The following is a 19,278-nucleotide window of genomic DNA, read 5'->3' on the forward strand; positions in this document are numbered from 1 at the left end:
TTCTCCTACTGGTTGCTGAATGTTATGATTCCTGATGTCTGATTTGTGTCTATGTATTGTTTTGCATAGGGACTGTCCAGTTTGGCCAATGTACATGGCAGAGGGGCATTACTGACCAATGCACATTGGCCAAACCAGACAGCCTCTACACAAAAGAATAAATTAACACAGCTACCACTCTGAAACCTGTCACCATAGAAGCAGTGAGGTGCTAATACCTAGTAAGGGACTGTATGCAGTTTACTAGCATGCATTTTAAGTGAATTTAGTGCTGGCAAAAGGTGGAAGGCTAACAGCTCTGGAGGTTGGAATCTCTATTGATCAGTAGAGCAGGCAGGGGAAGTATAAATTTCCTCATATTGTCTCACTCCAGCTTCAAACCTCAGCTAGAGGGACTATTTGTAGAGATGACAGGGTAATTCAGTTCCTCTGGCATACTCATTCCTTGCTCTTTTTGCTAAGGTAGCCAAACAAGACTGCCAGTTGTTGGGGTTTGTGATGTGAACATCTGCCCACTAGGAACCGGACTGAGCCCATCAACCCATTTTCTTTAGGCCACTGAACACCCATCAGAGGGCAAAAACTTTCTGTGACTACTGACCAGACAAGTCAAGTCAGCAGGCTGCATGTAAGAGGCCCCATTACCACCCCATTATCAATGCCCTAAGCAGTCTGCAATGCACCAGTTCCCCTCCCCATTTAACCATGTAAAATACCCACTGAAAATACTCAGGCTAGTTAAGCAGTTAGGCCAAGTTTAATTCTCTTTGGCACTAATAGTCACAGCCCAGCAGAATGCATTGTTCTAGTTCTGGCCACAGTAACTAAAAACTACAGTAGGTGGAAAATAATTGAAGAAATGAGTTTAGAAACAGCAGTTCTGTATTAACCCTTTGAAGTCTGAAGATTTTGTCTACACTGAGACATCCAGGAAAATTAATCCAAATTAACTAAAGGAGTGAATTTGAAGTGGGTTAGTTAACCTGCACTAAATCCCTGGGAGGATGCTGTTATTCAGAATTAAAGTGGCCATAATTCAGTTTAGTATAATTCACTGTGGAAGTTAATTAAGATAAAGTGACCATAGTTTGGTTTAATTCTGAATGAGGGTGTTCACACCAGGGTTTAATGTGGTTTCACTAATCCACTTCAAATTCACACCTTTAGTTAATTCAGATTAACTTTCCTGGATGCATGTAGACAAGCCCTCTAACTGTAGCTTGCATTCAGGAGTTAAGCTGCTTCAGAGAAACGCCATTGGTTTGAATGGGGCAGAATAATGTATAAATAGGCTTCCATGGCACCTCTTTGGAGAGGAACCATGTGCTGTGTTCCTATAACCTTCTGAATGAATTAAGTAGCCAGGGACTGACAGTTTATTTTGTAATGGTTACAAAATCAGTAATTTTGCTTAGGGAGCCTATGGTCTTTAAAGTGTACCTGCATTAAGTCAGACTTTATAGGAGCTTAATGCACAGCCCATGCAGAGAAGAGATCCTAGTCTGGCTTGTTACAACAGCATTCAGCTATTCACCTTGCAGTTAGTGTAGACTGGAAGATCTTATCACTCCAAAAAGACACAAAAAGACCTCTACTTCTTAGGTGTTAATTGGCTGCTCCTGCATATTCTTCATACAGCTGGATGGGTATGGTGAGGTATCTTCTCTGTTTTCTGCTACCTCCTAGATCACCAGGAGCCTTATACTAACATACTGTTCTAAGCTTGATGGAAGTATCTCCTTGCCAGCGTTCAGGTGAGCAACTAGCTGCTGCATTGAATAGATCTAGCTTTGCTTCCCCCCTCTCCCGGCTTCCAAGAAATCCCCCAAGACCCACTTGTTCCATGAAGCACTCAGTTAGAGAGCCACTTCTGCACTCTGTGTCTGAGAGTTGCATATTGCTCTGTATCACACCCGCTTACGGCGCCAGACTATACGCTACAAGGTGTGGGGACTCTTCTTTATCCAGCACATTCACAGTTTGTCCAATGCCAGGCAACATTAACATCACTATATAAAATAATTAAATGGTATTTGGCACTGGCTAACTCTTAAGGGTATGAAAGCCTAGGCCAGCTTCTTAATGGGGAAATCTCCACTTCAGATATTCAAGTCTAGGTCCCAGAGTATCTAAGGGCCCTGGATTATTGATAATCATCACCACCACCACCACCACCACAAATGATAAATACCACAGGTTTATGCCAGTGTATGAACATGTGACACTGTGCACTCACATATCATGAGCGCCTCCTGTCAGCTGGGTGTGGTGCTGCAATCTTCTTTTTCTCCAGGCACCCCTGTAGGCTGTTGACCTCACTAGGCAGGTCTTCAGTGGCTCAGCCCTCCATCCAAGTCACACACAGATAGTAGGTGCGAATGAACCCTTTCTGGAGTACTCGAGTCCAAAACAAACACAAAGATCTTCCAATTCCCTGGCTCAAACTGGACTCAGCTCCTCCTTCCTGAAGGTACCTTCTCTCTTCAGCCCCTCTTGGGCTCCTTTAAATCTAGCCCCTTTTCTTAGGTTTTTAGTAAGGAATCTTGTCACCTCTTTGGGATTTAGGGCACCTCCCCACTGGCCTGGTCAAGGCAGACCCAGGCCCACTCCACTACTCCAGGTCCCAACACAGGGACTCTGTAAACAGCAGCCCTGGACTACTGCCCCTAATAGTTGTTGCTGCATTCCCTGGGCTGCTTCCCTCTTGGCCTCATCACATTCACTCGTTACCTTAGGGTTACAATCTTTGGGTTCTGTCTGTTCCCTGTTTGAGCAGGGTCTCTCCCAAGCTTCCACACCTGGAGAGTTTCTCTGTCCTACCCCTGCTTGATCATGGTCTCTCCCAGTACACCTTGCCTGGAAAGTTTCACAGTCTTCTAGCCCTACATCACCCTCCTGGTTCCAGCCAGGAACAAAGTTGCTCAGATCCTGTAGCTTCTTTTATCTAAGCCTGTTATTCTCTGATTGGCTGCTTTCCTGCAGCCTTTCTAGGCAGTGCTGGAAGACCCAACTTCACTGCTCCTTTCCTGGGGCAGGGTGTGGTAGGACTACAAGGCCTCCAGGAGAGGCCTCAAAGCATCTGGTACTCCCCATCACAGAATGCAGCATGGACTTGTGTATCAATTTCAGGAAAAGTAAAACAGTTACTTAAACACCCGAACAGTCCAAAGAAAATAAAATGTTTATTTCTAGATTAAGAACATCTATAAATATAATCATAACATTTATTAAAGTTCATGAAATCTGATTTAATATAATACACAAGGCAAAAAAATTAATCATATTGAAAACCACAGCATTGCAATTATTGTTTAAAAACAGGAATAAAAACTTTACTGAACCCAGGAAAATCCATTGGTGAACAAGTCCTCATTTACAATGGTGTCCAGCCGAGAAACAAGAGGTGCCCAATCCTGCAAACACTTCTGCACACAAATAAATTTTCTCAAGTGTTTGAAAGACTTGAACCCAATTAACTAATTGTTAATTATGAGACAGAGACTCAAAGGAAATACAATCATAAGAACATAAGAATGGCCATACTGGGTCAGAGCAATGGTTTATCTACCCCAGCATCCTGTCTTCTGACAGTGGCCAGTGCCAGATGCTTCAGAGGGAATGAACAAAACAAGGCAATTTACTGAGTGATCCATCCCGTCTACCAGCCCCAACTTCTGGCAGTCGGAGGTTTAGGGATAGCCAGAGCATTGGGCTGCATTCCTGACCATCTTGGCTAATAGCCATTGATGGACCTATCCTCCAAGAACTTATCTAATTCTTTTCTGAATCCAGTTATACTTTTGGCCTTCACAACATCCTCTGGCAATGAGTTCCACAAGTTGACTGTGTTGTGCGAAGAAGTACTTATCTTTGTTTTAAACTTGGTGTCTATCCATTTCAACGGGTGATCTCTGGTTCTTTTACTATGTGAAGGGGTAAATAACACTTCCCCATTCACTTTCTCCACACCAGACATGATTTAAAAGTCCTCCTTCATATCCCACCCCTTGGTCATCTCTTTTCCAAGATGAATAGTCTCAGTATTTTTAATCTCTCCTCATAGGAAAGTTGTTCTATACCCCTAATCATTTTTGTTGCCCTTCTCTGTACTATTGCCAATTCTAATATATCTTTTTTGAGATGGGGGGACCGGAACTGCATGCACTATTCAAGATATGGTTGTACCGTGTATTTATATAGTGGCATTATAATATTTTCTGTCTTTGATTATCTATCCCTTTCCTAGTGGTTCCTAACATTGTCAGCTTTTTTGATGGCTGCTGCACATTGAGCAGATGTTTTCAGAGAATTATCCATGATGACGCCAAGATCTTTCTTGTGTGATAACAGCTAATTTAGAATCCATCATTTTGTATGTCTATTTGGGATTAATTTTTCCAATGTGCATTACTTTATAATAAAAATATTCAGAATACCATGCAAATGTTTGTTAAGCAACTTTAACACTTTAATATACAATGAATATTAATAGTTATATTTGGCTCTTATACAGCCCTTGCCATCTGTAGATCTCAAAGTGCATTAGAAAGGCAGGTACATAACTATATCTCAGTTTTACAGATTGGAAAAATTCAAGGACCCAGAAAGAACCAGTTATGATCATCTAGTCTGATCGCCTGCATAACAGGCCAGTGAACTCACCCAGTAGTTTGTGCGTCAAGCCCATAGCTTGTCTGAGCTATAGCGTATCTTTTAGAAAGAAAACCAGGCTGGATTTAAAGACTTCAAGTGATGGATCACACCCCTAAATAAGTTGTTCCAATAGTGAGCTACCTTCACTCTTAAAAAATTGTGCCTTATTTTTAGTCTAAATTTGTCTACGTTCAGCTTCCAGCTACTAGATCTTGTTGTGTCTCCTTCTCTTAAAGGTGTTTACTGTCACAAATCTCTTCCCCACGTATGTACTTGTAGACCATGATCAAGTCACTTAACTAGAACTGATTTGAACATTTTGGACTAAATGAAATTTAAATGATATTTTGAGACATTCAGTCTTTCTTTCTATTGATCATACCTCTATAACCTGGTGGCGAGGCCACTGGGATGTGGGACATCCAGGTTCAAGTCTCTTCCCTGCCTGACTCAGAGAGATCTAGGATGAAAATCTCTTCTGGCAATCCGAGCAGAGACTTGAATGGTGGTCTCCCCCATCCCAGGCCCTACCCACCAGGCCACAGAATGTGTCACACCTTCTAGGATCAAAAAGCTCAGGTTTTACTTGAAAATGAACATTTTGACATAATTCTGTTTTCACAAAATCATTCCGAAAAGTTTTGGCTTTGTTCCAAAAAGTTGCTACAAAACAGAATTATTGCCCTCCAGCCATCTCTAGTCATAACCTCCACTAGGATAAGCTAACCTGGGTCAAGGTAGGTCAGCAGGTGAGTAACAGAGCTAGGAAACACTACCACTGATTTTAAACATGTAATTTCAATGAATTTTCTGCATCTTTTAACATAATTTTTAGTATCAGGAAAACATTTGAATAGGGGATTATTTTGTTGATGTGGCTGCTTGGTTTCTTCTCTGCTGTCACTTTGAGCTAAGCCCCTCCAGTTCCCCTTGAAACCTTTTAGACCGATTTCACTTCCTGTTTGAATTTCTCCTCCTCAAGCTTCAAGTCTTTGCAACAGCTCTTACATTTTTCATTTTCTCTAGATCCTTAGGCTCTTCTCTTCCCTCTCTCCTCACGGATCCTTTTATCTACTTCTCCAATTGTTAACTTCAAGCCTTTTTTCAAACAGGCCCCTAGGCCTGAAGCAGCCTTCTGCATCCCACATGTCAAAACAACTTAATCTCCTCCTTCAAATCTTCCACTGCTGAAAAGTCATTGCTTTGGTGAGAACCTTCCTGTGCTTCTTCCACACAAGATCTCTTTGTATTTCTAGGCCTGAATTGCACAGTGTATTATATTTGTCCGAGTGAGATTATAATTTGAGCCAAGGACCTTTTGTCCTTACACATTGTGTAAAGCAGTGAACATATAAGGCATTCTATGAAATAAATAATAATGATGGATGTTCAGAATAAAATCAGTTTATGCACCAGTGAGGTGCAAAGAGTTATCCCATACACATCAGATTATGAAAAGTGATTAGGTAGAAATGACACCTCCTTACTCAGTGGATCTGCTCTCTGTTAATGTTCAGAAACACAAGGGCTGGCTTTAACGACAAAAATAAAAATATTTTACTCCTGCTAGTCCTAGTAGCTGGGCATAGGGTCTGAGGTTGTATATCACTCAGTTCATTGTTAGTAGTAGATGTTTTACATTGTTCCAAATCATGCCAAACACTTCACAGGATGTACAGAAAGGGACATGACCAAACAAGTGACGGTAACAAAGCAGTAAAGGAGGGACAGAGCAATACAATCACATGTGATGTAGCACACGTGCATGCACAGCATGACCGATCAACAGGTATTATAAGCAGGTAGTATTCCTGGGGGAATTCTGCGCTACTGTACGCACACATAATTAATAAGCCATGCATAATTTTATTTTTTTGTGCAGAAAAAGGCTTCTGCCTAAATGTTGCTGTAGTTCTGCCTTTTGCCCACCAGAGGGCGCTGTGATGCTAGAACATAGCAGCAGCGCCCAGCCAGCTAGGGGAAGAGAAAAAACCTGCCTTCTTCATAGTGCCTGTCAGGCCAGGTCAGAATATAGGGGCTATGGGGAGACAGCATGGGGTGCTGGGGGGTCAGAAAGGGGATCATAAGGGCTAGTGGGGAGGACAGACTGGTCTGAATAGGAGTGGAGGCACAGAGCCACAGGGGGAGAGAGTTGCAGGACCACATGGTAATGGGGGAGGGTGCTTGAGCTACATAGGGACAGAGGGTGGCTGAATGGAGACACAGACATATGGAGAAGGGGGAGAGGGTACAGGGACACATAGGGACAGGAGAGTGGATGGGTGGGGACACAGTCACACAGGGATGGGGTTCAGAGCCACATAGGGATGGGCGAGGGGTACAGGGCCACATGGGAATGGGGGGAGTGCGAGTTAGAGTAGGAGTGGAGGGACACATGTGGATGGGGCGGGGGAGGTGCAAGGACACATCAGGGACGGGAGCAGATGTTCCTGACTCAATGGGAGAGGCTAGGGGTCAGCTAGGGTCTGCATGGGGGAAGTTCCCTAACAATCCTTTCTTGCCCTCCCCCCCCAAACAAAAAAACAAGAAAACAACAACCACCCATTCCATACATTTCTGCCCCCCGACCCAACAACCCTCCAAGTTGGCACCGAGGCTTCTTCCCAGCAATTTACTTCCCTCTCCCTCAGCTCCTCCATTACCCCGACTCCTCCAAACCTTTGTTCTGCTTCTGAGAGGTGCGGGAAATGGTTCTGTACTGTAGTTTAAATGAATTATTACTCAGAATTCTGAATTAATATGCCTAGTAAGGAATTTATTTGTCAAAAAACATTTCCTGAATCTTTTTTGTTGGTCTTGTTACAGACATACATGCTGACAGTATTTTGAAATAAATGACCAAAAATAATTGGAACTGGTGGGATTATATTGTGTTATTTTGACAAATAAAATATGCAGAATTTTAAAATATTGTGCACATACTTTTTAATTTTTTGTTGCAGAATTTTTTATTTTTTGGCGCAGAATTCCCCCTAGAGTAATGTAGATATAATTGTTTGCTCATTTCTTGAGGGCACAACTGAAGAAGTGAGCCTCAACTATGGACTGGAAAGAAGGTTGTTGCTTGGTGGACCAATGAGATCATCTGGATTAACGTTCTCAGAAGAATTAGGTAGAAAGTTGGGCAACTCATCTGGGATGCTGAGATAGCCTCTCGCCTGTGTTGTTTCTCTGCTCTGTACACCTGTAAAACACAAGAGAGGCTTTGAAATCCACTGAAGTGTCTGAAATCTTTTTGAATCAACATTAAGGTTGACATATGAGCTACTCCATAAGGCAGAATGAGCAAAGGTAGATGGGTTCAGGGTTGACACTGAGGAACAAGAACCTTTCCCCCTGTAAAGTATTTAAACACATTACATCTGTTTTTACTGGGGAGCTGAATGACTGGAATTATATTTTAAGATGGGGACCCAGTGACCTCTTATGAATTCATATATTTTCTATTCTAAATCTTGAAAAAATAAAAATTAAAACAGGCTTACAAGATGTTTAAAAGGACACTGCCAAGTTGTTTAGACCCACAGTCAAGAGGTTTGCAGAGCCAAAAATGAATAAAATTATTTTCAGTTAAAAAATGGAATAAAAATATTAGGTATTCCCCCTACAGTGATGGGCACTCAACTCTAACAGGAACTTGCTGGTGCCTAAAAACCACAATGGGCTAGAAGCAGAAAGTGAAATCAACAAAGCCACTCTCCCTGTCCAAGATGAATGAAGCATAAAAAGAATACAATTGGTGGCAAGGTAATTAGATTTCAATATGAAAACTGAGTGTACAGGGCTGTAAGTACAGAGATTTTAAAATATTTTTTAAATGACCTTATAGTTACAGCATTCCTTGCAATAATGACAGGATTAAATGTAAATTAACAGGGCTAGGGCGAGGTAAGTGATGTTTCCACCTTACTCTCTTTAGTCCAGCCTACACAGGGATTTGAGATCAAGCAGTAATCTTACATACAGTGGCCCTGATCTGCCAATCCGATCCATGCTGGCAGATCTCACTCTTTTGCAGTATCCTATGGACATCAGTCCATGTGAATCAGACTGCAGGATCGGGGCCAGTCTGTGGTCACCAATATTCACAGGAGTGTGAATCAAAGATGGAGTCATCTATCTACTGTAAACATACCAGGCATTCTAAGCTCAAAGCAGGGATGAAGGCCTCTCCAGCACTGCTTCTGCAACCATGAAAAAGGATGTGGCTGACATCAGCATGATGTGGAGAGATAGGGAGGAAGCATTAATTCTGAATATCCTTAACTTTGGCTACATTCACTCAGAACTGTAATGTTAATTTAACAGGTTCCTTTTGTTTTTTTTAAATGCTCCTGCAGAGCATTAGCCACTTGTAAATGCATTCAAAGGACACACATACAGATTAGAATGGCAATAGAATATCATAGAATATTGGGGTTGGAAGGGACCTCGGGAGGTCATCTAGTCCAACCCCCTGCTCAAATCAGGACCAATCCCCAACTAAATCATCCTAGCCAGGGCTTTGTCAAGCCTGACCTTAAAAATCTCTAAGGAAGGAGATTCCACCACCTCCCTAGGTAACCCATTTCAGTGCTTCACCACCCTCCTAGTGAAAATGTTTTTTCTAATATCCAACCTAAATCTCCCCCATTGCAACCTGAGACCATTACTCACAGACTCATAGACTTTAAGGTCAGAAGGGACCATTATGATCATCTAGTCTGACCACCTGCACAACGCAGGCCACAGAATCTCACCCATCCACTTTTATAACAAACCCCTAACCTATGTCTGAGTTATTGAAGTCCTCAAATTGTGGTTTGAAGACCTCAAGCTGCAGAGAATCCTCCAGCAAGTGACCCGTGCCCCATGCTGCAGAGGAAGGCGAAAAACCTCCAGGGCCTCTGCCAATCTGCCCTGGAGGAAAATTCCTTCCCATACTCCTTGTTCTGTCATCTGGTACCAATGAGAACAGTCTGGATCCATCCTCTTTGGAACCCCCTTTCAGGTAATTGAAAGCAGCTATCAAGTCCCCCCTCATTCTTCTTTTCTGCAGACTAAACAATCCCAGTTCCCTCAGCCTCTTCTCATAAGTGATGTGCTCCAGCCTCCTAATAATTTTTGTTCCTTCCACTGGACTCTCCAAATTTTCCACATCCTTCTTGAAGTGTGGGGCTCAAAACTGGACACAGTACTCCAGATGAGGCCTTATCAATGCAGAATAGAGGGGAATGATAATGTCCCTCGATCTGCTGGCAATGCTCCTACTTATACAGCCCAAAACGCTGCTACCCTTCTTGGCAACAAGGGCACACTGTTGACTCACAGAATCAGTTTGATTGTATATCACTGTATGAGCCATCATATGTACCATGTATCAGAACAATAGGAAGAGTTGTGTACTTTATACAGCTAGTCACCGATACAAATACATGTCTCTGTGTGTATCAGATTAAAACAGACATTACCAGAGACCTGCAACCACCACACAATATGGGTCGGGGGATGTGGGGAGAGAGAGGGGGGAAAAAATCAACAGACTTACCGTACCTCCATAGGCAGGCACCAGCATTATTCAATGGTGAATGCGACAAATCAAGCCAGCTAGCATAGCACAGAAGTGATGGGAAGCTCATTTTCATGGGCCCACTAGACAAATAAACACATAGGGCAGAATGAGTGACTTTAAGATGTCACATTTGCAGCATTTCACAACTATCCTTGATCTTACTAAGGTCAGAAGGTTCAAATTTGTTCAAATCCATTTTTAGGCACCTAAATGGGTGGCCTTTGATTTTCAGAGGTGCTGAGCACCCACAATTTCCAGTGAAGTCAACTGAAGCTGCATGTGATCAGCGCTTCTGAAAACCAAAACAACTGATTTAGGTGCTTAACTTTTTACTTATTATTACTATTTAAAGACGGGCTAGAACAGCCGAGGCTCAGGTTACATTTCTCCTGTGATCCATCAATGCAACACAGGCACATTCTGGATCATACTCGATACATACATCTTGCTGTTGTGATCACATTAAACTATGCTAGCTCTGCACTTGTGGGAACTGCGGTAACACCAGAGCCCCTCAATGTGAGCAAAGACATGTAAGTCATTTACCTGTGTAACAGTTTCTCTTTGTATGCCCAACACAGGGTTACGGTATACAGCTTTATAAAAAGATGTTTGTTACAGTTATGCTACCTCTGACAGATAACAAGCCTGACAGAACATATTATATTGTTACATATATATGCCTCCATCCCGCCGTCTTTCGTGCCCTTCCATAAAATGGAACTAGTGGTTTCAATCAAGTTGCCAGTGCGATTCAGGCAAGGCTAGGAGCAGTCCATGCTATTAAATCATCACTGATATTGGTGTAAAATAATAGCTTAGGGTAAAAACTACAGCAGCCCAAACAGTCACTATAAAGAAAATAGAGACTGGACATCAGCACAAAAGTATATTCTGAATTTCTTTTTCCTCACTGACATTAGCTTTCCTGTTTTGTCACATATGAAGAGAACAGGGACAGCGCGAAAGGGAAGAGCAGGAGGGGTTATGCCACCGTGACTACTTCTGCACTAAATACTGTACGTACCTGATGCCTTGCAAGCACTCGCTCCGCACAGCCAAGCTGCACACTGTGCGCACAGCTTTGCACGTGTTAGCCTACATAACACCTTTGCCACATGAACGGCTGAGGAGACAGCGGATAGAGAAGAGTGTGGCTGATGTGTGTGGTCTGCCCATAGCTCTCCTCTTTCCTTAGGATGAGAGATTGTTTTCTTTCATCTGCTAAGCTAGAAAAGAGAGAGAGAGAGGGAGAGATACAAAATACATAGAGAAGCCAGTTTAGGATCTAGGGTGACATTCTCGCTCAGATTTGAGGGCCTGAATCTCATTTACAATAGAGTACTTTTACATCAGTCAGAGTCAAAGCATCTGAAAACGGATGTATATATAAACTATGCCAGCATTAAGGCATATTGCCTACATACTGTGCCAGAGCTGCATAAAGGGGCCTTAGCTTAAATGAGAATCATGCCCTGAGAGTTTTCATCTACTAATAATTCAGAACTGTACCGAACCCTCCAGGTCAAAAAACTGCATGATGGTGAATAATGGATATGGATTTCACAGACTAATGCATGGATGTTTATGCCTGATTTGGCCTTGTATGGCACATTAAACCAAGAGAGAGACGTGCTAAGATTATGCATCCCTATCACTTAAATGTGTAGGGCCTGATCCAGATCCAGGTGAACTTTGCAAAACTTCCATTGACTTCAAAGGGAGCAGGGTTGGGTATAAGGGCCTAATCTTTCAAGGTGCTGAGCAACCTTACCTCTTGTTGGAGTAGTCCTGTACTTGGGTGAAGACTTCAGGCAGAACTGTAGTCACTCAGCACCTTGTGGGAGTGGGGCCTTAATGAGATAATGTGAATGAAGCCACAACCAGTTTGGCTGTACGTGGAGGGGACCGTGTGTCAGGTGACTTGTTAAGCACACTGGTTAAAAAAGGCGTTGAAGTTGAGAGCGGGCTAAGCAAGTACAGGAAAGCACTATGTGTGAGCAGAAAGGCACTGTGCAAGTTTCACGTCATGGGTCTGCCAATTACTTCAGTCCTGACACGCAATAATCCCTCGTTAGAGGAGACAGCCTGTTTGTGCAGCAGAGAATTTCACATTCTAAGATGAGACCAGCAAGTTCAGTTTACTTGGGACAAAACTAGGGGGGGCCCACATCTCTAGAGGTGAAAGAGCTGGCGCACGAAACCCTACGTGTTCCAAAACAGAGTAGTGATTCCGGGTGCTCAACCTGAGACACCTTAACGAAGCCTGATTTTGAGAGAGCAAGTCCTCAGCAGTCTCTGAAAATCAGGGCACTTTAAGAGGTTTAAAAGTTTGACACCCCAAAATCGCAAGTCGAGAATTTAGGTCGAACTTGCTGCTCCAGTTTATCATGTGCAGCTCGTCATGCATGGAACAGCAGCAAAGCTGGTTACGTGCTTTTCCTGTAGCTCTCTGAAATGAAGACACTTCTGCATTTATTGAAAATTTATCAGATGGCGTTTCGCCCCAACTTTTGATTTGACAAGAGTGACTGCCTTTCCTTTAGCTGTAGGCTGAACCTTCTCTAGAAGGAATCATTCTCTGTTTGTTTTTAAGACTTTCTGCAGAAAGGGAAAAAAATGTGGCATTTATGCTCATTTTTGGACATCACTATACATATCTATCTATCTTTATTTATAGACATTTTTATAAGCCTATAACCATAGCATCTGCACTTCTCACAAAAATTAATGGATTTAGCCTCACAACCCCATGAAACTATTCTCAGCCCATTTTTTACAAATGGGGAAACCAAGGCAAGGAAAAATTAAGAGAGTTGCCCAAGGTTGTACAGAAAATCTGTGGAATTGTTGGGAGGAGACCAGAGATCTCTTGAATCACAGCCTGATGCTTTCACCTCAGTACTCTGATGGATAAACACATTTTTTAAACCAAGAGTCACTAACTTTTAGAGAGATCCAAATACAGATGGTGGGCTCCCTTTCATAATTCAGAGGTTCAGGGTGTTTCGAATTATATGCTCCCCATTCTAAAGAGGTATCACTAAAAGCAATAGAGCATAAAATAAATAAGAGAAAAAACCCTAAACTAATCGACAATCATCATGTAGCTACTTCACTGAAATTTGGTCCCATTTTTTTTTAAATAGTGCGAAGCATTTTTACCACAGCAACATGAGTAATAACACAAATGTTACTTACAAGAATTTTTGGAATGCTTAACCGTCAAATTAATGTCTTATTCTGATAGCTGAAACATTCTGAAAATTTGTTCACTTGATATATTTTTATATCTATGGTAATATCCCTATGCAATTAGACTAACTCAGAAATAAATAAATAAATAAATTGTACTGCTTATATAAGAAGTTTGAACTACACAGTTATAGGAGCTAGTTGAAGGGCATTATATTCAGATCATATACTACATTTAAAATAGAAGACCTCTTAATCTTCACTTTATAGAGATTCTGCCAGGGGAGACTTTCAGGAGAGATTTTAAAGACCTAGATCCTGACTCAGCAAGGTACGTTAAGTGCACGACTAAATGTAAGATGTGAATGATCACAATGTACCTTGCTGAGTTGGGGGCATACGAGGTATATTCAGAAATTCACATTTATCTTTAAATTGTACACTGTGCAGCTTTCAAATGACATCATTCTGCTACATATTCTATTTCATAGTCAACCAGACTTTTCTCCTGCTCTTGAAAGTGCAGGAGAGAGGTCCTATTTAGTTATAGCCTTTTTCAAACATATCTGTATTGGATATCACAATGGATATTTTAATGTACCACATACCAGGGAGAAAAGACAGGTGGGCACAGGAAATACTAAAATCTACCCTAAAGATACACACTCGTTGCACTCAGGCAGCACATTTTAGCTGAGGACCACCATACTCTTTACAAACAGTATATCTTACAACCCCTCTCTTAGAGGTAATTATTATTATACCTATTACGGATGGAGAAACTGAAGCGCAAGGTGAAGTGACTTAGGCAAGGTCATGTGGCAAGCCAGTGGCAGAGCTGGGAATGGAATCCAGGAGTTGTGTTTCCCAATCCCTCATTCTGTTAGATTATCCTGTCTCATATTGAACCTATATTCAAGCAGTCCTAATGCAACCAGGAAGTTCAAAATTAAGACTGAAAATCTCCCACAGCTCAACCTTACTGTGTTGATATACAGCAGCTGTCTGTCTAAAGACCCTTGCCATATACAAGTTTAGAAAAGAATGTGTTACAGATTAAGTCCCTGATTCTGCAATCGGATCTGTGCAGATAGAGCCTTGAGCCTGCCTGGAGCGCCATAGACTTGAATAGGTCTCCATGCAGATGTCGTTGTTCAGCCGTGCAGATCTGATTGTAGAATCGGGGCCTTCATCTGTGCCTCAGCTCTGAATTCCCATGCTTTTGTGGTTTCAATTAGATTAATAAACCTAAAATTGGCACACTTTCCTTTAGTTATTAACAGTATCGAGATGCTTTTGCAACTATGGAAGAAAAAAAGCATGATAGTGGACAGTTAAAAACAGTATATATGGTAAATATGTACTTGCAATATACAGTAAGTTTTTTTTTTTTTAAACAGGCTTGGTAATTGTTTAAAAAAATGGACTGTCATATAAATATCTATTGAGCCAAATATCTGGACAAAATATGAACCACATTCATTATTTATACAATATGAATGGCTAGAAAATTATAACATCTCTATATAAAATAGAGATCCATATCACATATGCTGGATGAGAACATTTGACAAGTAGCATGTGAAGTACTTACACGACAGACCAATCATTCTTTGGATGAGCAGAAAAGCATTTCAGAGTCAATTTTACACTCCTAAAGGTGAAAGAATGACAGCAAAGGAAACTCCTATCCTCCTTTAGCCAAAGACCCCTAGACAACACAGGCCAGTGGTTTTCAACCTTTTTGTTGTTGTTGTGCGGACCCCTAAAAAAAGTCAAATGAAGGCATGGACCCCTTTGGAAATCTTAGGCATAGGAGGTCTGCAGACTACAGATTGAAAACCATTGCCATAGGCAGACACAGTGAATGCCCCTTCCCCACTCCTTTGCTAATGTGACTCAACCCTGCCATAGAAAGACCATCTGTAGGGGTGCAAAAGTAGTTCCAGTCTCAATGGCCCATTGAACCCAGGACCTGAGACTACCCATTAGAGTAGCACAGAGGCAGCCTGAGAACACCAGCTCATTTCATGTACCATAGGACACCAAATATTACATTAGTCCTCTATCAAAAGGATCTAGTTTCATATTGTGAATGAAGAGCTAATACAATTTTATTTCTTAAAAAAAACCCCGCAAAGTTGTTGTTGAATTTTTCAAGCATTGTTTGTTTGTTTTTCAAATCAAGCTCTATTCCACCACTGGTAGTTGCAGATTTTAAGTAAATTATCTTGAATCAGAGTGGCAAACACTACTCAGCCTGGAATTACCAACTGAAATTGATGTTACATATGGTATGTTATCAGTATTTCCTAAACTAAAAATTTGGATCACGGCTATGAGAAAAATATAATGTACAACATATGTCTGAGAATCAGTTACATGTTTAATAGACTCTCTCTCTTTTCACTCTGAACTAGGTGAAAAAAATAACAGTTGTAAATAATTGGAACCCAAAAAACCTAAACATTTTTCACATTCCCCTTTAAAAGCCTTTAGTGAAACTGGAACAGGGAGGGTTGGCAACACTGTGTACTTGTCATTTATTTTACAAGATTCTGCATACTAATGAAAGAATAATCAAATTCTCCATATTAATCCAGTAATATGATTTGGAAGAGACAATTCAGTAATAAAACTCCAAAAGGAAGGCTATAGCTACTGACCCATATTTGAAGCACATTCCAGGACAGATTATAGGCTTTCAATTCATGTTGTTGTACGACCGTTGTGTATATGAGATTATTAAAAGCTGATTCATACCTACTACCCAATAGTTTCAGACTTCAGCCTTTTTCTCGCTTCCATAGAGTGGGGCAAAAATTACTGAGTCATAACATAGTACACCATGGTTAAGAGAGACTACAAAAAATACCAACTTCATAAAGTTAATCAAAACCTCTATTAGAATCCCAGGATAGATTCATCCCAAAGTATCTCTTCTTCTGTTTTTCCATCAGTCTGTGGTTTCCTTTTATCCTTTTTGTGCTTTCTACTCTCCTTCTCAGTGGGTATTTCTTTAATTCTTTTGTCTTTACTGTGCTTTGATTTTTTCTCGTGAGTTGAATCTATATCAATCTTTCTTCGCTTTTGCATTTCACTGTCCTTTCCAGAATCTGTGTCTTCACTGTTTTCCTTTTTCTTCTGCTTTGTGGCGTCTTTGTTGGATTTTTCTTTTCCTTCCCCAGTGTGTCTTTCCCCCTCTTCATGTTTCCTTCGAAGCTTTTGGCCTTTCCTATAGGAGCGGGTGCTATTATCAGAAGAGATGCGTTTGTAGCAGTCACTGGATTCTGCAGATGATAGGCCATAGCTGTCATCTTTGAAAGGGATCACCTGAGATGTTTGCATTTCTGAATAATATTCCTTGCTGTCATGGCATTTAGCCATGTTTTCTAGTCTTAACCTATTCTCATGAGCTGGTGACCAGCACAGCGATCTGTTTTCAACAGCATGTGATGACATATATGTTTCTGAGAAGAGGATGGAATGCTGTCCTTGTTCAAAAGTAACATTGGAAGATACAATATCATCACAATCATTTACTGCTTCTGACTCGTAGTTTTCAAACTCTTCCTCTTCTGCTTTTCTGAAATATGTTTTTGGTTCCAGTCCTCTAGCTTTTTGCACTTTAATGTAATCTTCTAATTCATCTTGAAAGGAGTCATATGTTTTCTTTGAATTCTTTATGAGGTTGACAACCATGGTTTCTCTGCAAGAAACAGATATAAAATCTTAGTTACTAAAACTAATCTACTTTTTGGCCTGTTTCCTTTTTGAACTATGGTAGAATGTCAGGTAAAGACTTTTATGTCTTCCTGGTTCAGATGTGGAATGTTACATAGTACATTTATACCTAAGCAATTAACTAAGAGGAGAAGATGCCTTGAAAAGCACTACGTAAGTGCTAAGTATTATTATTAAGACCAGCAGTTTTGTCTTGTTTTTTTAAAAGATGTAACTGGGGGAATGACTAGATGGAAAAGGAAAGGGAAAAAAGGTGCGGGGGAGGGAAAGGAAGAAAAAAAAAAAAAGATCCTCTGTCTTCCCGGCTTTCTGAGGTACAGAATCCAGATAGTAAAGGATTATACCATACGTGAATGTAGAGAGAGATTAAAGCCACAAACTGTTAAACTAGTGGGACACAGAGATTTAAAGACTTTCTCTATCTAGATTGTAAATAACTAGTTTTACTATATTATTTATATAGGTTGTTCAGGGTCTGTTCCCAACTGATGTTGGGTGTGCAGTAACTTTCATGGTCAATGGGAGTTGTGGGCTCTCAACATTTTGGGGGATCAGGTCCTAAATTGCCATGGCAATGGTAAACAAGGGTGATTGAGCACAGAAGGCTCCATACTGAAGTATGTGGTACTGCCTCCATGTGGCAAACTTGGTAAGGCAAAACTGTGCAGGCCTTTACCGCTGGCAAGGAACATCTAAGAGAGAGAGAGAGAGAGAGTGTGTGTGTGTTTGTTTTTCCTCCATAAGCTGATCTGGGGAGTGGGAAAGGGAAGGAGACGATATTATCACCCAATAGTAGATACATTTTTGATCTGAGTGTGATTTTTAAATTGTTGGCGTCTATTTAAGTCAGAAGAATAAATGTGCAATGTCAAAGCCAATTAACAGAGCAGCCACCAGAGGATGCTGCACAAGATGTGCACCCCCTCCAGCCCTTCTACTCTTTAACAGAAACTTGAATCAGCAGTGCAGTGGTGCAGCCAGAGATATACAGTAGGAACATAAAAACAGCTATACTGGGTCAGACTAAAGGTCCATCTAGCCCAGTATCCTGTCTTCCAACAGTGGCCAATGCAAGGTGCCCCAGTGACAAAAGACTTACTTAATCTGATGTTTATTTCCTTGCATGTGGGACTGGTACATTTCTATAGATGTAAGAGTGATGTTACATATAGGACATATGTAGTTACCAACTCCAACTGCTGAAAGAACAGAGAGCTGCAGGTTAAAGAGATTGCAAAGAAACAGCAAAACGCAAAGCACATTTGATCTATTCCCTTATGCAACTGCCATTTTATAGAGACGGCATCCTCCTAAAATCTTCTACAGACAGATGCAAAGTTTCTGCAGTGAACAGATTTTGTTTTCTTATACTTACATGAGAACTTGAGTCTGTGATAGTAAACCTTAAAGCATACAGTATATTATGGGCATGATCTAAATGACGAGATTATTATTTATGGACATTGATGATTATCTCTCTCTGATATTTCTAGGGTGTCTATTATCTTGGTACCTAAGTGCTGACAAGAAGGATGGCTGTGCTGGAAATTGAAGTATTATTGTAAATACATGGTGTGTATAAAGTATAAGCATTCACAATATAAACTGGCCCATCCAGTCTAAATACAGTAGTATTAGCTTAGACAAGGGCATCTCCTGAGTAAAGAATACTGGATGATGCCTAGAGAGATGTCAGCGTGGTACATAATGGATGTAACACAGGCAGCCTCAAGTGAATACATGGTAAGGTCTGAGGAGGAAAGGCTTGTGCTTTACTAAGTCACATAATTCCCCCCCCTCATTAGAAGCTGAAGCATCAATAAATAAATGCCCCACCTTGAAAGCTAACAACCTTATCTATCAGGCAAATTCAGCAAACACACCCAACCCCAACAGGCTATTGTTTGGCATCAAAGGGTATTCTTCGAGTTTATTTATGATCAACAGCCTGATACATCTAATGAGATCTGAAATATATAAATGGTAACATTTGAATAAGGAGTCAGATCCAGTTCTTGAGTTCTAGTATAGGAAGGGCTGGCAGTTCACTCACACAGGGCCAGATCCGGTTCCCATTAAAGTTAATGAGAGTTTTGCTGCCAAGTTCAATGACA

The 19,278-nt window shown here is 41.1% G+C and overlaps 1 protein-coding gene across 9 annotated transcripts in view; it reads right to left on the minus strand.

Moving 5' to 3' along the window:
* Window positions 1-3,163: 3,163 nt before the first annotated feature.
* The window catches only part of KRCC1 (lysine rich coiled-coil 1), a 50,803-nt gene continuing 34,688 nt past the window's right edge, over window positions 3,164-19,278 (minus strand). For 3 of the 9 annotated variants that reach the window (XR_007773014.1, XR_007773020.1, XR_007773021.1), the window contains 5 exons: window positions 18,264-18,363; window positions 16,184-17,129; window positions 11,253-11,454; window positions 10,202-10,305; window positions 3,164-7,858 (listed from right to left, as the gene is read on the minus strand). Coding sequence is in view for 1 of the 9 variants with exons in the window: in XM_050943377.1 (XP_050799334.1) it covers window positions 16,325-17,129; window positions 18,264-18,363 (905 nt within the window). In the remaining 8 variants the exon portion in view is untranslated. Of the gene's footprint in view, window positions 7,859-8,809; window positions 8,883-10,201; window positions 10,306-11,252; window positions 11,455-15,786; window positions 17,130-18,263; window positions 18,364-19,278 lie in introns of those variants that run through there. The other 6 variants (XR_007773017.1, XR_007773018.1, XR_007773015.1 and 3 more) reach the window with 6 other exon arrangements.

The sequence above is a fragment of the Gopherus flavomarginatus genome, chromosome 3 (assembly GCF_025201925.1).
Source record: "Gopherus flavomarginatus isolate rGopFla2 chromosome 3, rGopFla2.mat.asm, whole genome shotgun sequence".
Classification (NCBI taxonomy): Eukaryota; Metazoa; Chordata; order Testudines; family Testudinidae; genus Gopherus; species Gopherus flavomarginatus.